The sequence below is a fragment of the Ammospiza caudacuta genome, chromosome 19 (assembly GCF_027887145.1).
Source record: "Ammospiza caudacuta isolate bAmmCau1 chromosome 19, bAmmCau1.pri, whole genome shotgun sequence".
In the NCBI taxonomy this organism is placed as follows: domain Eukaryota; kingdom Metazoa; phylum Chordata; class Aves; order Passeriformes; family Passerellidae; genus Ammospiza; species Ammospiza caudacuta.
The window spans coordinates 2,624,793-2,641,209 of record NC_080611.1 but is presented as its reverse complement, the minus strand read 5'-3'; the positions used below and the strand labels follow the sequence as shown (position 1 = coordinate 2,641,209).

At 49.9% G+C, this 16,417-nt stretch overlaps 1 protein-coding gene across 1 annotated transcript in view; it reads left to right on the top strand.

Annotated features, from left to right (window-relative positions):
- The window catches only part of CACNA1G (calcium voltage-gated channel subunit alpha1 G), a 144,400-nt gene that overhangs the window by 48,659 nt on the left and 79,324 nt on the right, over positions 1-16,417 (top strand). Inside the window, exons 4-10 of the mRNA XM_058817397.1 lie at positions 7,206-7,303; positions 9,257-9,416; positions 11,205-11,496; positions 11,999-12,091; positions 13,717-14,527; positions 14,614-14,658; positions 16,019-16,380. Coding sequence (XP_058673380.1) covers positions 7,206-7,303; positions 9,257-9,416; positions 11,205-11,496; positions 11,999-12,091; positions 13,717-14,527; positions 14,614-14,658; positions 16,019-16,380 — 1,861 coding nt within the window. The remainder of the gene's footprint in view (positions 1-7,205; positions 7,304-9,256; positions 9,417-11,204; positions 11,497-11,998; positions 12,092-13,716; positions 14,528-14,613; positions 14,659-16,018; positions 16,381-16,417) is intronic.

The window sequence follows — 16,417 nt, the reverse complement described above, 5'->3', positions numbered from 1 at the left end:
TAGACACCAGATAAAGCAAGTCATGTTTTTAATGGAGGTCTCACATAAGGGCCTCAACCAGATTCCCCAGTGAAATTCCAGGGGAGGAGACTGAAGTTTTCCTGTGGTCCTGGTGACCACAATGAAGCAATTCTGTTTCTGCATTCACATTTTTTTCTCTGCCCTTTATGTGCCAGAGATGGGAGGAGGGAAGCAGCAGCACAGTGTGAGCTCCCCAGCACCAAGCAGGACCCTGAGCTCCAGCTCTTCTGCTTTCCTTGCCCCTTCCCTTCTCATGGGCTGCAGAAAGTGATGTCAGGGGAGAAGAGAAGCAGCAAACTACATCTGTGGGGCTTTGGGTGGGAAAGCATGTAATACTGGGACTGAACACTTCCACAGGCACAGCACCCATAGAAATCCTTCCCAGCCACCACCAGTTTAGAACACTGCCCACCCCTACCGCCCCCCTCCCCACAAAAATCCCACCTTAGAGCATTTCAGCTTCCCCATTCTCTGAGAACTCTCTAGATCTCACAGGGGTTATCATTGTGGAAGAAGCCTTTTTGTGCATTTTCGCTCCAAATCTCCCTCCCTCTTGTAGTTCTGGGAGAGCCTCTTGGATGCTGTCCTTGCTCCGGCCAGCCACTTCTGTGGGATGCCATTAAGTGCTTCTCATCTCTGTTAAACTGTCCAGACCAATCTCATGAACTCATGGAGTGTAAATGACTTCTTTGTGACAATGTAATGCAATTAGTGCTAATTACAGAGTGTGTAATGTCTGCAACACATCTCTGTAATTACAGTAAAACTTGCCGGAGATGAGAATAGTGCTGTATTATCAAAACTCTGCTTAGGGAGACATGGCTTAGGCTGGAGGTTACAGAGTTGCATGGGGAAAAAAGTGATGAATGGCATAATTATGTTGCATTATTTTTAGAGGAGGGCATTTGGGGAGTTTGCTTGCAAGAGAACACTTCTTTGAAGGTTAAAAGGCATTGCAAGCAGCTCTTGCCCTCTAAAGATGATTAGATATCATTCTGACCTCTCCCAGCATAAGACACAGATGCACTGAGGATGGATGCTTGTTTGCATCCCAAAATATGCAGAAGATGCTGACTGGGGCTTGGGCTGGCAAGCCAGAGCTGTGGGATGGAGATGTGCCCTGACTTGGTGTTTCCCTGGTCACTGCAGGACCCAGCATCTGCCATCCTCCCAGCAGGGCACAGGAGCACCCTCTCTGCTCAGTCTGTGGGCAGAGCAGAGCCACAGACTGAGGTCTCCCTTCTGCTCAGCTGGAGCCAGCCCTAGCCCCACACTTTGCTGCAGTCCCAGCAGCTTGCAGGAACACATCTTGTTCTGGCTTTGTCCAGATAAGGACTTCCATGGCCTCTGCATTCATGTAGATCGACATGGACTTTAAGCCATCCTCATCAAAAAACCCCATGGTGTGATTTTGGAGTTAGCCTGTGCAGGGCCAGGAGCTAGGCTTTGATCTTTGTGATTCCCTTCCAGCTTAGGAGATCTTATGATTCTATTTTATGATTCTAACCCCAAAACAACAAAAACCCCTAATGGTTTATTGTTTTCCTGTGAGAGAGCTTTACACCAGGGGATAATTTGGAGCTGTCAGAGCTCATGGGATTCCTCTCTGCCTTCCTGTGCCCACATTCTGCTCCCCACCGAGCAGGGCTGTGCATCATCCCCTGCTTGAGCTGTGTGGGTCTGTGGTTACTCCAGGCTCAGTCAGTTGCTTGGCCAAGACTGAGGAGCCCTGTTTGTGCTTTGCTCATTGTAATGGTAACAAGCCTCTTCAAAGACTTTGTAGGAAAGTTAAACACTTCTGGAATATTTTGCTTACGATTGAAGAGGAGCTGGGGCTGGAGGTGGTTGGCAGGCTGCTTAATTCAGGAACAGACACCACTCCTTTCTCTCTTTGCTTCCTGAACATTTCTATTGTTTGTTATGATATTTTTTCTCTCTCTGTGGAAGGCTGTATTAAACAGTGAGCTCCACTGAAGCCTTCATAAACAACCTTAAGGATGTCTTTCTCCCTCCTGGTTTTGAGCATTGAATTTCAGGGATGAAATAGGCTGCAGGAAGCCCTGTTGTGTTCATAGGTGACAGGAGAGAAAGGGATGACACAGCCCCCACTCCATCCCTGCTCCATTTAAATCTGGATGGGGTCTGAAAAACTCTTTAGCTCAGAAATTGGAAGGAGGGCTATGGTGCCAGACGGGTCTCTGCAGGGAGCTGTGATCCCATAGCTGCAGCAGCCAGAGCAAGATTCCTGCTGGGTGCTCTTGGTGAAGCTTCCAGCATGTTGCCTTCATCCCACAGCGCCAGATCGCTCCACAGGCAGGCAGGGCTCCTCTGAATGGCATTTTAGCTGTACAAGGCTGATCAAGGCACTGTTTCAGCTCCCTGGATCAGACACGGGGAAGAAAGAGCTGGTGTGGGACTGCCTACAGGAGCCCCTGCTGCAGCTTCCCACTGCAAAGGCTGATTTTCCCCATATATTAGTCTTTCATCCCTTAAAAACAAAACTCACAGGGAGGAGGGATGAATGTTGCTTTTTCATTCCCTCTGCCTCTGTGGAGCTGTCTGACCTGAGGAGCAGCACGGGGGGATGTGGCAGCAGTGCCCTCTGTGCTGCTGGCACCCGAGCGAGCCCCGGCGTGCAATTGCCCGTGTGAGAGGCTGATTTGCACACACAATTACCCAATGTGCAGCCACTGCCACGGCCCCTCTGGGCCACAGGGAAAGCTGCACCAAACCTTCTGCCAGGAGCCTGGCCCTCTCCTGGGCTTTCCAGGATGGATATGAGTGTCCTGGAAACTGGGAGCCTCCTCCACGGCCTCACTGTGTCCTGACTAATCCCAAATTAGGTCCTTTGTGCTCTGAGCAGAAGTGCCAGAACATCAAGCCAATACTTGTCATCATGAACCTCCAGGACTTCGATATCTGGGGCTGAGCTGTGCAATTTAATGTTTTAAGTTACTTTTGGGTGGATAAAGGGTAGCCAAGACCTGGGCACAGATGAAATCCATTGGCTGTGGATGCTCTGTGCTGCCTTCCCACAACCTTTGGAGCAAAGCATCCCGAACAAGCTGCATCCCTGACTCACAGAAACCTGCTGGGTAAAAGAAAGCACTCAGCAGTCTCCCTCGCAGCTGAGCTGACTCAAGTCCACCTGTGAAAAGCCTAGAGGTTTTTTTTTAAGTTTTAGGACTTTTAAAAAGGTAATTCTTTAGTTTCTTTCAGTTCTTGAGCTGAACTTGCTGCTGCTTCAAAAGCCTCATTAGTCAAGTGTCCTGGCTGGGACACATGGTGCAGCCAGATCCAGCAGGCTGCAGGGTTCATGCTCTCTGTGTGCTATTCTTTTTCTTCTGTTCAGCTTTATTGAAATGAGTATTTTTAAAATTAAGCAACACCCACGAATGCGGTGAGACTCGCAAGGCTCCAAACGCAGCCACTGAGTGAAAGCAGAGCACAGCTGAGCTGGCGAGAGCTGGGCGAATTCTCATTCCAGCTTTCTGAAGATACACCACCTAAATAATTTCTCCTTGTCTTTTCCAACACCGATGGCTTAATATCACCCACTGATGGCTGTGCTTTGTAGATAAAGGGTGTCTATATGCCCAGGTTTGGAAGCTTTTTAACGCTGAATAAATCTCAGCCTATCTCTCCCCAGCAGTGCAGGGCTCTGAGTGTGCAGGGGGTGGGCAGCTCTCGGGGGTGGCCCTGCCTGCAGCCGCTGCTGCTTTGCCACCGGTTCCTCGCGTGACCTTGGTCACGTCCCCTGGTTGTGCAGCACCCCCAGCACCCAGCTGTGAAAGGGGGGAGTTCAGGCTTTCCTTGGAAAAGCAGAAACTCTGTGTGACTCTGCTGGGTTCTCACAACATTCTGCTTCCTGAGCCGGATTGATCCTGGAGATGGGAGCAGAGTCAGAGCTGAGAGCAGGGTGCTTCAGAGATGCAAGGCTGGCTAGGTGTGGGAAGGACTTGGCTGGAATTTCTATGCTCTGTTAGGGACTCTCTGGATAAGCAGAGCCCCTTGAACCCTTTGTGTGATGCCCTGAGCATCGCTTTGGAAAGCCCTTTGCCTCAGGGTTGCTGCCTGGCATTGCACTCAGGCAGTCCTTCCTGGTGCGTTGGGTTTTACACGAGAGAAACCCCAGCATGATCACTGTCTCCAGGTGGAATAGGAATGAATTTCTCCTTCCTGGTCCATCTTGAGCCATCCTCGTTGCCTGTCAGCTGAGCTCTGGGAGTTTTCCTGCTTGGAGAAGCGTTTGCCAAAGGTTTGCATCAGCTCCCTCTCTGCCTCCCACTAGCAGCCCGTTGTATGTCTGGCTTTGCAGATGCTCTACTTTTATTCTTAGAAAGTCCTAAATATTTCCGCTTTCCTTCTGAATAACTCCAGTGATGGGGGTTGCTAATCACCCTGACGAGCTGTGAATCCATCCTATTTAATGCTGAGTTTCTTTCTGAGCCTTTAACTTGGCTGGGCACCAGGTTGGTGGCAGCGGTGCTGACAGGCATCATGCCTTTCCCTCTGAGCAGAGATGACATTTGAATTGAAGCTTCATCAGGAGCCTTTTACACTGCAGATTTCCAATGCATAAATGCTATATATGCTGGTAAATGTACCTGTCACCTCACCAGCTGGTGACATCCTGACATTTGCTCTCCCTGAGTATCTTCCCTTGCCAGGGATGTGGATTGATTCTTCCCGTGTTTCCCCTTGCCTTGGGAAGTGACCTTAGAGCTGGGCACTGGTGGTGTTCTCACTGGACTTGCTCTTTAGTGACTGAGCTTTACTGACATTCTTTTCTCTAATGCCGAGTTCTCTCAAGGCACTTGAGAGAGGTTACCAGCAAGGTGTGGGCCCTGTGCTCTGTGTCTGGGGCTGAGCTTGGCAGTGCTGTAACACCAGTTTTGGCAGCAGTGCCCAGCAGCACAGGCAGGAGACCACCTTCTTGCTCTTGGTCTTGGTGTTCAAGTGTTTGCTTGAGCCTCTGGGTTGTTGTTCGGCTCGTTCCTTTAAATTTGGCATAATAATTGTTCTTTAATAAGTTAAATCAAAATGTATTTTACAGCACATCCTTTGCAGCTTACAAGCACTCACATCTCTGGAAGTGTGTCTGGAGCTGTCATTAATCAGAAAATGATTTGTCTTGGTGCATTTAACCACGTGCTGCTCTGAATTTTGCTGGCAGCCTCTGTTTTAAAAATGGATGAAAGAAAAGCTGTATGTTTGATATGGGCTTTTTACCTGAATTTTGCCAAACACACAGGAATCTTTTTGAACAGCAAGTGAAACTTGACAGCAATGAAACCACTGCCCCTCTCCTCACCTTAGCCAAAGCTTGCCCAGTGCAAGGAGTCCTGTGCACTGAGGAAGGGACTGGTTTTCTATTCCCAGGTCAGGTGGGATTTTGTGAATACATTGCATTCCTTTCTGGTTAGGGGCTGAGAACAAATTTGTAGTATCCATACGTGCCTGTCCAACCTCCTGGGGCTGTCCCATTGCTGTGGGGGTCAGCTAAACAGAGAGGAATATGTTGAGGTTATTTGAAACGTAGATATGGTTTGATCATCATCATCATCATCATCATCATCATTCTCATTAGAGCCTATCAGGTAAAGCCTCACTGCATTAAACACAGAGTTGTTTATATGAGGGCTGGAAGGGGAGCCTTCCCAACCCTGGGGCACCCTCACCTGCTGGGGGCAGGAGGGAGGAGCGGGGTTTGGCTGATCACAGCAAGAACAGAAGCCTCCAGTGTGCTGCAGCAGGGCAAACCTAGCACAGCATGGATGGATCCTGCAGGATTTCCAGCAGGGAGGAAAGGGACAGCACTGATGCCTTGGTGCAAGGACCAAAACCTCCTCCAGAAACTTGATGCCTAATCAATCAATTCAGACCAGGGCAAGCGTGGAGGAAGGTTGTGACTGAGAAACAGAGAGCCTGTCTGTGAGATGGGGCTGGAAGAACTTGATTTGTTTGACTTGGCAAAATCAAGGCTGAGAGAAGATGTGCTTTGTGCTCCGTAAATAGATGGGTGAGTAAACACCAGGGACAAATAACAGCTAGAGAAGCTACTTTAAAGACAGTGCTGTTGTAAGAACAAATAGGTATGAGCTTGTCCTGAATACATTCAAGCTGGAAGTTAGGCTTCTAGTCATTAGAGTTGGAGGGAGGGAACCACCCAGCTTGCTTGGAGATGGAATTTTTGGAAGAGATCAATATGCTGTGGTTGCCTGTGGTAGTGGGAGCCTGACTGTCCAGGGAGCCTCAGGGCTGTCTTTCTTACCTTTGCCTGGCTCTGCCTCTTCAAGAATATTCTGGGCAGAGCTCTTGGATCTTCCCACAGCCAGAGAGCAAAATCCTGAAGGTGTTGTGACTGATGACTCTGTTGTGCTTGAGCAAAGGTGCCATGAGAAGAATGAGAGGTGCTGGGGCACCCCAGGAACTTGCAGCCATCCAGGTGCATCCTTAGACTAAGTCCTAGGAATGTTGCTCCTCTATCTCCTGAGCTGGGGAATAACCAGGACAGTGGGAGCCCTGGGAGGTTCCTAGGTCCAGGTTGGCCGCATTTTTTTGTCTGCAAGTGTCACCAGTTTTGGTCCCACCTGCCAAGGGTGTCTGCTGAGCAGAGACAGCAGAGCTCAGTGTCCTGTGCTGATCATCTCCTGTGTCCCACAGAGGGTTCTGCACCAGATGTTCTTCCTTTCTGGACTGTGGTGGTGCTCAGCACAACAAACTCAGATTCATTACAGTATCTGTAAAATTGATAAAAGCAGGGCTATGCCTGGAAATTTCCTCTCTGGAATGTGCAGGGACTTTCAGAAGCTTCTGCCTGGCCCTGTGCAAAAACGGTAACCAAAGTGGAAGATAGAGGGAGAGGGAGAGGGAGAGAGAGAGGGAGAGGGAGAGGGAGAGGGAGAGGGAGAGGGAGAGGGAGAGGGAGAGGGAGAGGGAGAGATAGAGAGGGAGAGATCTGTGGCTGTGTGAGCTGGTGTATCACATTCCCCCTCACTGACTTTATCCTGACATGCAAACAAGCCTTAATTAATTCCTCGGGCAAACTTTCCTGATGGGAGAGATGCAGTAACAAGTCCCTCTGTGAGTGGTTGGCATTTAATGTTTGCTTTATGATGTTTGATAATCTAACATTGCTGCAGCGGATCCATGACACTGCTCCGTGGTTGTGTCTTTCCCAGGATGCTGGAGTATTCCCTGGACCTGCAGAATGTCAGCTTCTCAGCCGTGCGCACCGTCCGAGTCCTGCGGCCGCTCAGGGCCATTAACAGGGTCCCCAGTAAGTCAGATCCTTGTTCCTCACTGTTGGGGCCAGCTGGCTGCATCCATGCCCCAAAGATGAGAGCGCAAACCCAGATGCTTTGCATCACAGCTCAATCATTTGCCCAAGGCTTGCAGTGCTGGGTACTACCACCACTGTCTGGGTTCCTTTTGACACCTGTGGCATCAGAGATGAGTCAATGAGTTATCCAGGACTGTCTTCAAACACCTTCCTTTCTCATCTGGAGAGGGTCTGAGGAGGCTGCTAAAGGGCTGCAGGTGACAGGGATTGACTGAGCCAACACCTTTGCCAGGCAGTGCAGGCAGTGGGGTCTGAGCCCTGCTGGTCCCATCCTCCCTGGGATACTCCATCCTTCCCTGGAGAAATTGGTGTGAGGAACTCTTGTTGTGCCTGAAGATAGTGCTCTGGGAGGTGCTGAAGACTCTAGAGCTGGTCCTTATAGCCCAAACCCCCAGCACCTCCAAAGCAGGCCTGGGTGGCATGGGCAGTGACTCTTCAGTCCTGGTGTATCAGGACATGGACCAGGGCCTCAGCCCTGCCTGAAGCAGCAGTGGGTGCATTGCCTGCTGCTGCATGGCAGCCCAGCCCCACATGGCATCACAAACTCTCCCCCTGCCCCATGCTCCATGGGACACTGAGCACGGTCCCTCTCAGATGCTGTGTGAATCAGGGATGGGAAGTGTAAGTACAGCTGCACCAGGAGCATTCCTTTTCCATCCTGGTCCAACAATCCTGGTCATCAAATCCAGTACTATTTTAGCCAAATTAAATCCAAGTCTGCACTCCCCTATCTGAACTGGCCCAATACATCGATGAGAACTAATCAGCTTCAGTTCTCTATGCTGATGCTGGAAGTGCCTGGGATCTATTTATTTTCCTGCTCCTGACTCTTGAACTTAATCTGGCTGTGCTGCTGATGTTTCAATCATTACAGAAGCTTCAGAATCCTGTTTGCAGTGGTTGTTTCTTTTTTTTTATCCCCACCACTGAACTGGTGGACAGCTGAATTTATCCACCACTGTCTAACTGGGGATGTAATTCGCTTAATGTGTTTTGAAATCCTCAGTAATTTATCTTGTCTTCTCTGCAATGTAGCTACAATGGGATAGAAAGGCAAGGTATGAAAAATAAAAAATGAGCTTTGTTTGATGATCAATGCCATAACCACAGAAAGTAATTTTAGTTAATTAGGAGTTGATGCAGGATGTTTGTTCCTGGTAAAAGAGTAGAAGAAAATCCCTGAGAGAGGAGGTGACAGCATCAGGATAAAAGAAAAAAATCTTCCTGAAGTATCAAAGTAAAGGATGCAACAGTAAAGCTTTCTTTAGATAAAAGCCAATATAAGCAAGTGAGAGAGTGCAGAACATGGGGAAAGAAACAGAGTGAGAGGTGAGCAGAACATTACACAGATGTCAGACGAAATAAATTTTTTGTGTGTAAATGTCAAGTTGAAGTCACCATCAATTTGTCCTTGTTACAGAACTGGCTGTTCCTGAACTTGTGAGAATTAACTGCCAAGAGAGTCCTGTATTTTAAGGAAAAGAGGACATTTAGGGTAGATGAGGGGAAGTAGGGAGGGAAGGGAATTTTGATATATACTGAGTGGAGAAAGAAATACAATTGAGCAAAAGAGAGCATCAGAATTTAATCTGAGGGAAGAAAGGAAACATAATTGCTAGAAAACTTCAGAGAAGAGGACTTCAGGAGCAGGGAAGGTAGGTCTGGTGTCCAGGAGCAAGGCATGAATGAAAGAGCTTGTTCCAGAGGCTCTGGGGGGAAGCTAAAGGGGATGGGAAGCTGTGACTCTTCACAAGCCACATGTAGGTGATGAGAATAGGAGGAAAATAATAGAAGGAAATACAGGTGTAAAAGTATCAGTGGAAAGGAGAAGGTCAGGAGGACATAGCTGGAGCAAGAAAATTCAACATAAGCTTTTCCCCTTTGCCTCAGGTATGCGCATCCTGGTGACGCTGCTTTTGGACACGCTGCCCATGCTGGGGAACGTCCTCCTCCTCTGCTTCTTCGTCTTCTTCATCTTCGGCATTGTGGGAGTCCAGCTGTGGGCAGGTTTGCTCAGGAACCGCTGCTTCCTCCCTGAGAACTTCAGCATGTGAGTCCGTGGGCAGCACCAGTGTCTCCCCAGCCTGAGGGAGGCTCTCCCTGAAGGATCTGCTCTGTACAAAAGCCCTTCTCTCCTGTGCATGCTCCCTGCTCCTAAATGCCACCATCACTCCTGCTTGGGCACACACAGCGGGTACAGAGCGAGCTGTGACAATTTGCCATTTGCGTTTGCAGGCTGTCCTTAACTCTCAGCTGGCACTTGAGAACCTCTCTGATTTCCAAAGGCCTCCAAAAAAGCCCTCTGAGAATGGGAGTTCAGGCTTTCTAAATTCAGCACATCATTAATGTGTGACCTTTTCTGTGTGGAGATGCCCAGGTCTGAATCCCCTCCAGCAGCTGGTGGTTTTTATTGCCACAACTTTTGTAGTCCCACCTAAATCCCAGGAAAAGCTAATGGAACTCCTATGCATTTTTAATGCCAGATAGTTTACAGCCTCACAGCAAGAGATAGTCCCTATCCCAAAGTCTTAATTTTTACACATCCCTGAATTTTAAGGCTAAAATAATTGTTGTGATCAGTTTGCTGGCCTGATGTAACACTGTTTGAACAGTGGTTGAAATACCTGGTAGCTGACAGCCTCTTTCAGGGTTTCCATGCCTGTTCTACCTACCTGCTTTTTCCCACCACCTCCATTGCATCAAATGCTTGGAGAAAGGCAGGTGACTGCAAACCCTTGATGGCTCTGCCCAGTTCTGCCATGCTGGTCACCTTTCAGTGGATTGCTGACTCCCCAGGGATCTGGCAGGATTCCCACCTGGATGGAGGAATCTTACAAGCCCAAAGCCTCTTTTCTGTACACATCAGGACCATGTTGCTGCTGCTGCTGTGGACAGGCTGGCACAAGGCACCTTCCAGCTTCTCCCACCCACCTCCTCATCAACTCCCACCCCTCTTGCAGGTCATGCCCTCAAAGGGTGGCTGGAAATGACATTACCAGGACATGTCCCTGTTAAGTAAATGTCAGCAGAGCAGGGGGACAGCCTCACCACCGAGAAAATCCAATAGAGCCACAGGTTTGGGTGCTGTTTAATTGAGCCAGAATTCCAGGGCTTTAGATAGGCTTTGAAGGGTATTACAGGCAATTCTGCAGGAATTAACCAGGCTGAACTAGGCTTAAAAATATCTTTGCAAGCTTTAGTGGGAGTCCTGGCAGCATTAAGGACATAGTGTGTGCAGAGCAAGGAGCCAGGTTCTGACTGGCCATGGGTTGTTTCATCTCCCTGAAGAGCATTTTTGCTTGGTTTCCTGTGGTAAGGCCACCCTCAGAGGGAATTTAGACCTTACCTGTGAGCTGAACTGACATGGTGAAATGCAGATGAAGTCTCTGTCTCTGATTTTTAGGAATTTTGGGAGGTCCTTGTACATAGAGTCTTCCTAAATGATTCTCAGCATCTCCAGAAGGACAGGACACACAGGAGCTTAAACAGACTGATTTCCATCTTACTGCAGCAAAGATATTTCAGAGAAGCCCTGTCATTCTGAATCCTTCTCTTAGTCTCCCAAAGTCAAAGCCAGAGTGCTTCCAGAGGGAGTCACTTTTAATAATGCCTTCAAAGGGATTTCCAAGGGGCTGAGTGCCCTGCCTCAGTTTCTCAAAACCCAGTTAAGGACATCAGTTCACCCTGTGGAGCTGCAGTACCTCCAAGGGGACTCCTTTAAAAAATAGCTTTAAGATCCAGAAAAGCAGATGTCAGACTTCTATGCTGGTACAGCTGTCTCTTTGCCAGATTGCTTGCAATCAGTGTGCAAACCCCAGCCTTGTCTGGACTCTTTCAGCCCCTACACGGTTGATTTGGAACGGTACTACCAGACAGAGAACGAAGATGAGAATCCCTTCATCTGCTCCCAGCCCCGGGAGAACGGGATGCGCTACTGTCGGAGTATCCCCACACGGAGGGAAGAGGGCCTGGAGTGCACTCTGGATTATTATTCCTACAATGACACCACCAACACATCTTGTGTGAACTGGAACCAGTACTACACCAACTGCTCTGCTGGGGAGCACAACCCCTTCAAGGGAGCCATCAACTTTGATAACATTGGCTACGCCTGGATTGCGATATTTCAGGTGAGCCCTGTCTGCCAATTGTCACAAGGTGGGCAAACAGCAGCTCCTGCCCTCACAATGTTCCCAGGGGCTTTGTAATTGTACTCCTGGGGGCTGTTTTGTACTCGTGTGCGCCTACAGAGTAGTGCACAGGTGCTCAAAGTGTTAGGGATACAATATGATGCCTATTTTGAGAATGTCTCCACCTCACATGCATGGACAAAACCTTGTGGGTGTGCAGTCTGATGATGCTGGTGTGGGTCAGAGCCTAGAGACTGCTCTTCTTTCTGCAAAATGCACTAGTGGCCCTTAAGTCCAGATGGAAAAGGGCTAGATTCAGCCTGGGCAGCTGGTAACATGGCTGTTGGTGTTGGGAGGAGCAGGAGTTGGTTCCTCAGCATCCCGTTCTGCACCAAGACCTGCTATGAGGTGTCAGACATGACCCAGCCAGAAGAAGCATTGCCTGTGCACTTTATTGTAACTGAGCCTTCAAGAGTTTGTTTTCCCTTCCTGTCTCCACCAGGTCATCACGTTGGAAGGCTGGGTGGACATCATGTACTTTGTCATGGATGCACACTCCTTCTACAACTTCATCTACTTCATCCTCCTGATCATTGTGAGTGGCCGTAGGGGAGCAGGGGGCATCTTCCTGGCATTTGGAGAGAGCAGAGTGGAGTCACCCAGAGGAACAGGGCAGAGGGTACAGTGAATATAAAAGCTGAAGTAGCAACCAGCCTGCTGGGAGAAACCCAGCTTCCCTATGGAATTGTGCTGCAGCTGCATTTAGCTGCAAACATGAAGAAGGAAAGAGATGTGCTCAAGCGGTGGTAGATCCACTTCTGTTGTTTCTGCTGCTTCTTCTCTTCTTGTGCTTAGAGAGCTTTTCTCTCTTGCTTACCCCCTTGAATTTAAGTTTTAAAGTAGGCAAATTTCACCTGCCCAGTTTCTGAGTAGAAAAAAAATTTCACCTGCCCAGTTTTTGAGCTAGAAAGGGAAGAGGCTGCCCAAAAATTCCCCCAAAATGCAGAACCCATCTGGCTGGGTCCTTGGTGCTGTGGGGATGTTACGGGAAAACAGTCCCAAAGTTCAGAGAGCACATTAGGAAAGGAGGGAAGAGATTACTGCCCACAGCCCACCCACACTTCACAGCATCATCTGAGACCACCTACAAAGGAGCCAACAAAGGGTTTCTGTGGGGTGGGCTCCATGATGGGCTTCATCTATGCAAGCAGAATTGTCTACAGTGACTGGCTGAGCTCGTTGTCTAGACTCCCTTTATCGTCAAGGGAGAAAAATAGGTGCTTTAAGGGGGTGATTCATCTCCTCTGAAGGTAGACATCCAAAATAAATTAGATGCATTGCAGACTTGATGCGCCTATTTCTTGCTTGACTCTAAAGGATCATTAGGTACCTCACTCAGATGTAGCTAAGTGAGCTGAGTTCTTGTCTTGCTACACAATTGTCTAAGTCCAGAAGAATAGCTGCACATGGTCAGTTAGATCATTGTGGGGATTTCTGCTCCTCATCAAACCAGGACTCAAACCCTGACGAGAAAGTAGACGGTTGTTTAGTCCATTATGCTGTTTTTTTCTGTTAGCTTCCCCAAGAGAGAAGCAAACCCTTGCTCTCAGCCTCCCCAAGATGACGAAGAGGAAGAGCAAGCAGTACTTTTCCAGATGCCGTGCGAGTAACGTTAGCAGTTTGTGATAGCCCGTTAGCACGTCAGTAATTCCCTGTAACCCAGGCTGGGCTCTGCAGAAGGCAGAACCTCATGAAACCCTGGTTGGAAAGAAAATCTCCAAGCTGTGGGTACAGGCTGCTGATGCCCTTGCATAACAGTCACCCGCAAATCCCATTAGCAGGGGAAAGGGATCTGCTCGCAAGCTGCCCACACACTGGCAGAAAAACGCTCCTATGAGGAAGGCGCAGTGCATTCATCGTAATGTCACTAATTGTGATAATTACAACTGCTGTCTGTGGAGAGAGAAAAACACCATCTTAAAAGAGCAAGAGATTTTTGTCAAAATAATCTTCTCTTGTCTTTGATCTCTGACGTCCTCCATGGAGGGCTGGCGTGGGAGTCCCTGGGGTGAGAGCTTGGGGGGTGAGTCAGCGCAGTCAGTGGTCCCTGCTGGGTGACACAGGGGGTGGGGTTGGCTGGGGTTTGCTGCTCTTTGTCCTCAGCAGATCTGTGTGGTGCCACGGTCACACTGAGGTGCCTGATGTCCCCTGCCCCCTTAGGTGGGCTCGTTCTTCATGATCAACCTGTGCCTGGTGGTGATAGCGACGCAGTTCTCTGAGACAAAGCAGCGTGAGAGCCAGCTGATGAAGGAGCAGCGCGTGCGCTACCTGTCCAACGCCAGCACCCTTGCCAGTTTCTCAGAGCCAGGAAGCTGCTATGATGAGCTCCTCAAGTACCTGGTTTACATTGCCCGGAAGGGCAGCAAGCAGCTTGTGAAGGCCTACAGGGCAGCAGGCGTGAGGATGGGCTTCCTCAGCAGCCCCACGAGCAAGGCGAGGGCCGAGCGGCATGCCAGGAAGCGCCGGAGCAGGAAGAGATCCTCCGTGCACCACCTCATCCACCACCACCATCACCACCACCACCACTACCACCTGGGCAACGGGAACCTGCGAGCGCCCCGCGCCAGCCCGGAGATCAGCGATGTGGAGACCAGCTCACTCCACAACGGCACCAACCGGCTGATGCTCCCTCCCTCAGCACCCAATTCCCTGGGGGCCCCCAGCGCCTCTCCCAGCAACACCGAGTCCGTGCACAGCATCTACCATGCCGACTGTCACTTTGAGCCGGTGCGCTGCCGGTCATCCCTGACACAGCCAAGCCTCGGTTTGCCAAGCCCAGAAGGGATCCCCAAGAACGTGGTGGGCAGCAAGGTGTACCCCACAGTGCACTCCAGCACCTCCCATGAGATGCTGAAAGAGAAGAACTTGGCGGAGGCGGCGGTGGGTGCTGGGAGCAGCACTTTGACGAACCTCAACATCCCGCCCGGGCCATACAGCACCATGCACAAGCTGCTGGAGACACAGAGCACAGGTGAGCTGGGATTGGAGCTACATCTAGGGCTGCTTTCCAGAAATATGATTTTTGTCCTAATTTTTTCTCTCTCTGAATTTTTGCAGGGTTCTTCTCAGTCCATGTTACAGAGAAAGGTGATGGATTTCCAGGTGAGATGAATAGGAATCTTATGACCTACCTAATGCCTCTTATAGCCAAATTTAGGAGGGAGGTTTCATCCTCCCAGACTTCATATCTACAATAATCCAGGGCATATGAGGGTTTTCAGTGAATCCATTTTCTTTGCAATCCCCATCTCATAGATTAGAAGAAGAGTACAAGAGAGCTGCAGAGGGACTTTGACAAGGACATGTAGTGACAGGAAGGGGGGAATGGCTTTAAACTTTGCAGAGGGTGGGTTTAGATTACTTGTTATGACAAAATGCCATTATTTCCCTCCACTCCTAAACCATTTACAGGGAGCACTTCCCAAATCCTGTACTCCCAAAATCAGCTAGAGCTTGCAGATGGACAGCTTTCAGATCTGGGTCCTATCACACACCTGAGTAGTGTGTAGCTCTGCTCCTGTGGGACACAAGGCTTGTGGAGATTGAGTGTCTGCTTTGTGTGAGTGCTCAAGGACAATCACAGATGCTGAGTATTAAAAAACTGTGATTTGCTCAGGAAGCCTGTAAGAGTCAGACAGCTTTCTTGGATCAGGGATTTCATATCTTCACTTCAAGAAAGTGAAGATATTTTTCTTTTCCCCTCCGTATCCTGAAGTTTGGGAGTTCAGGACAGTCTAGTCCAAAGACTCCCAGCCTTCAAGAAGTGTTTCTGGCCAAGATTTCCCAGGCAGTCAGTGCCTTTTCCACCCCACTGCAATGGCATTGACCTTTCCAGCCAGGAGCTGTGCAGGGAAGAGACCAAATCCTGCCCCCATCCCAGTGCTGCCCAGAGACTGAACACACAGAACTGGGCTCTGAGTTGGTTTTGCACTCTCACTGCTGGGTGCTGCCATGCAGGAGTCAGGTGCATGCATTGCCTGTCTCCTTGCAGCCAGCTGGTGGGAATTTTGGGGAATATCCCACTGGTATTTCACCCAGGATACACCTGGCAGCTGCCACCGAGGCCAACGTGTGGAGAGGGAAGCCAGTGGTTTTGGAGCATCAGCAAAGGGAACAGGAAAGAAGGCTGCTAACAGTCCTCCTGATAATTACAGCCAGGAGCCTGCCAGGACCGGGGGAACCGATTGCCTCCTCCTTCCTGTGATGGCTAGAGATGTAATGAGGTGCGCTCAGGGTCCACGGCTGGGGTGGTATCTGTCTAGGGGCAACAAAGAGAGCTTCATAAACAGAGAGAAGGCACTTGGGAAGCCCAGGTTTTAACCCAGCAGAAGCCCTTTTCTCTTTAGGAAATGCCTGTCATGTCAGAGGCAAAGGTTGGTGCTGATGGGGAGTGAGGGTTGCTTCCCGCAGCCCCCAGCCCCAGCTGACCAGCTGCCCTTTCCCTGCTCTGCTGGCATTTCAGGTCCCTGCCAAAGCTCCTGCAAGATCTCCAGCCCCTGCAGCAAGCTGGATGGAGGCTCCTGCAGCCCCGAGAGCTGCCCCTACTGCCTGGCGGCGCTGGGCGAGGCCGAGCTGTCCGACAATGACACGGCCGACTCGGACAGCGACGGCGTCTACGAGTTCACGCAGGATGCGCACTACAGTGACCAGCGAGACCCACAACGGGGCAGAGCCCGGGCCGGGAGGGCCCATCTGGTGCTGGCCTTCTGGCACGTGGTGTGTGAGACTTTCCAGAAGATAGTGGACAGCAAATATTTCGGCCGTGGGATCATGGTGGCCATTCTCATTAACACACTCAGCATGGGGATCGAATACCATGAGCAGGTGAGTGCTGTCCTGGCAGCTCCTGGTGCAGAGGGGT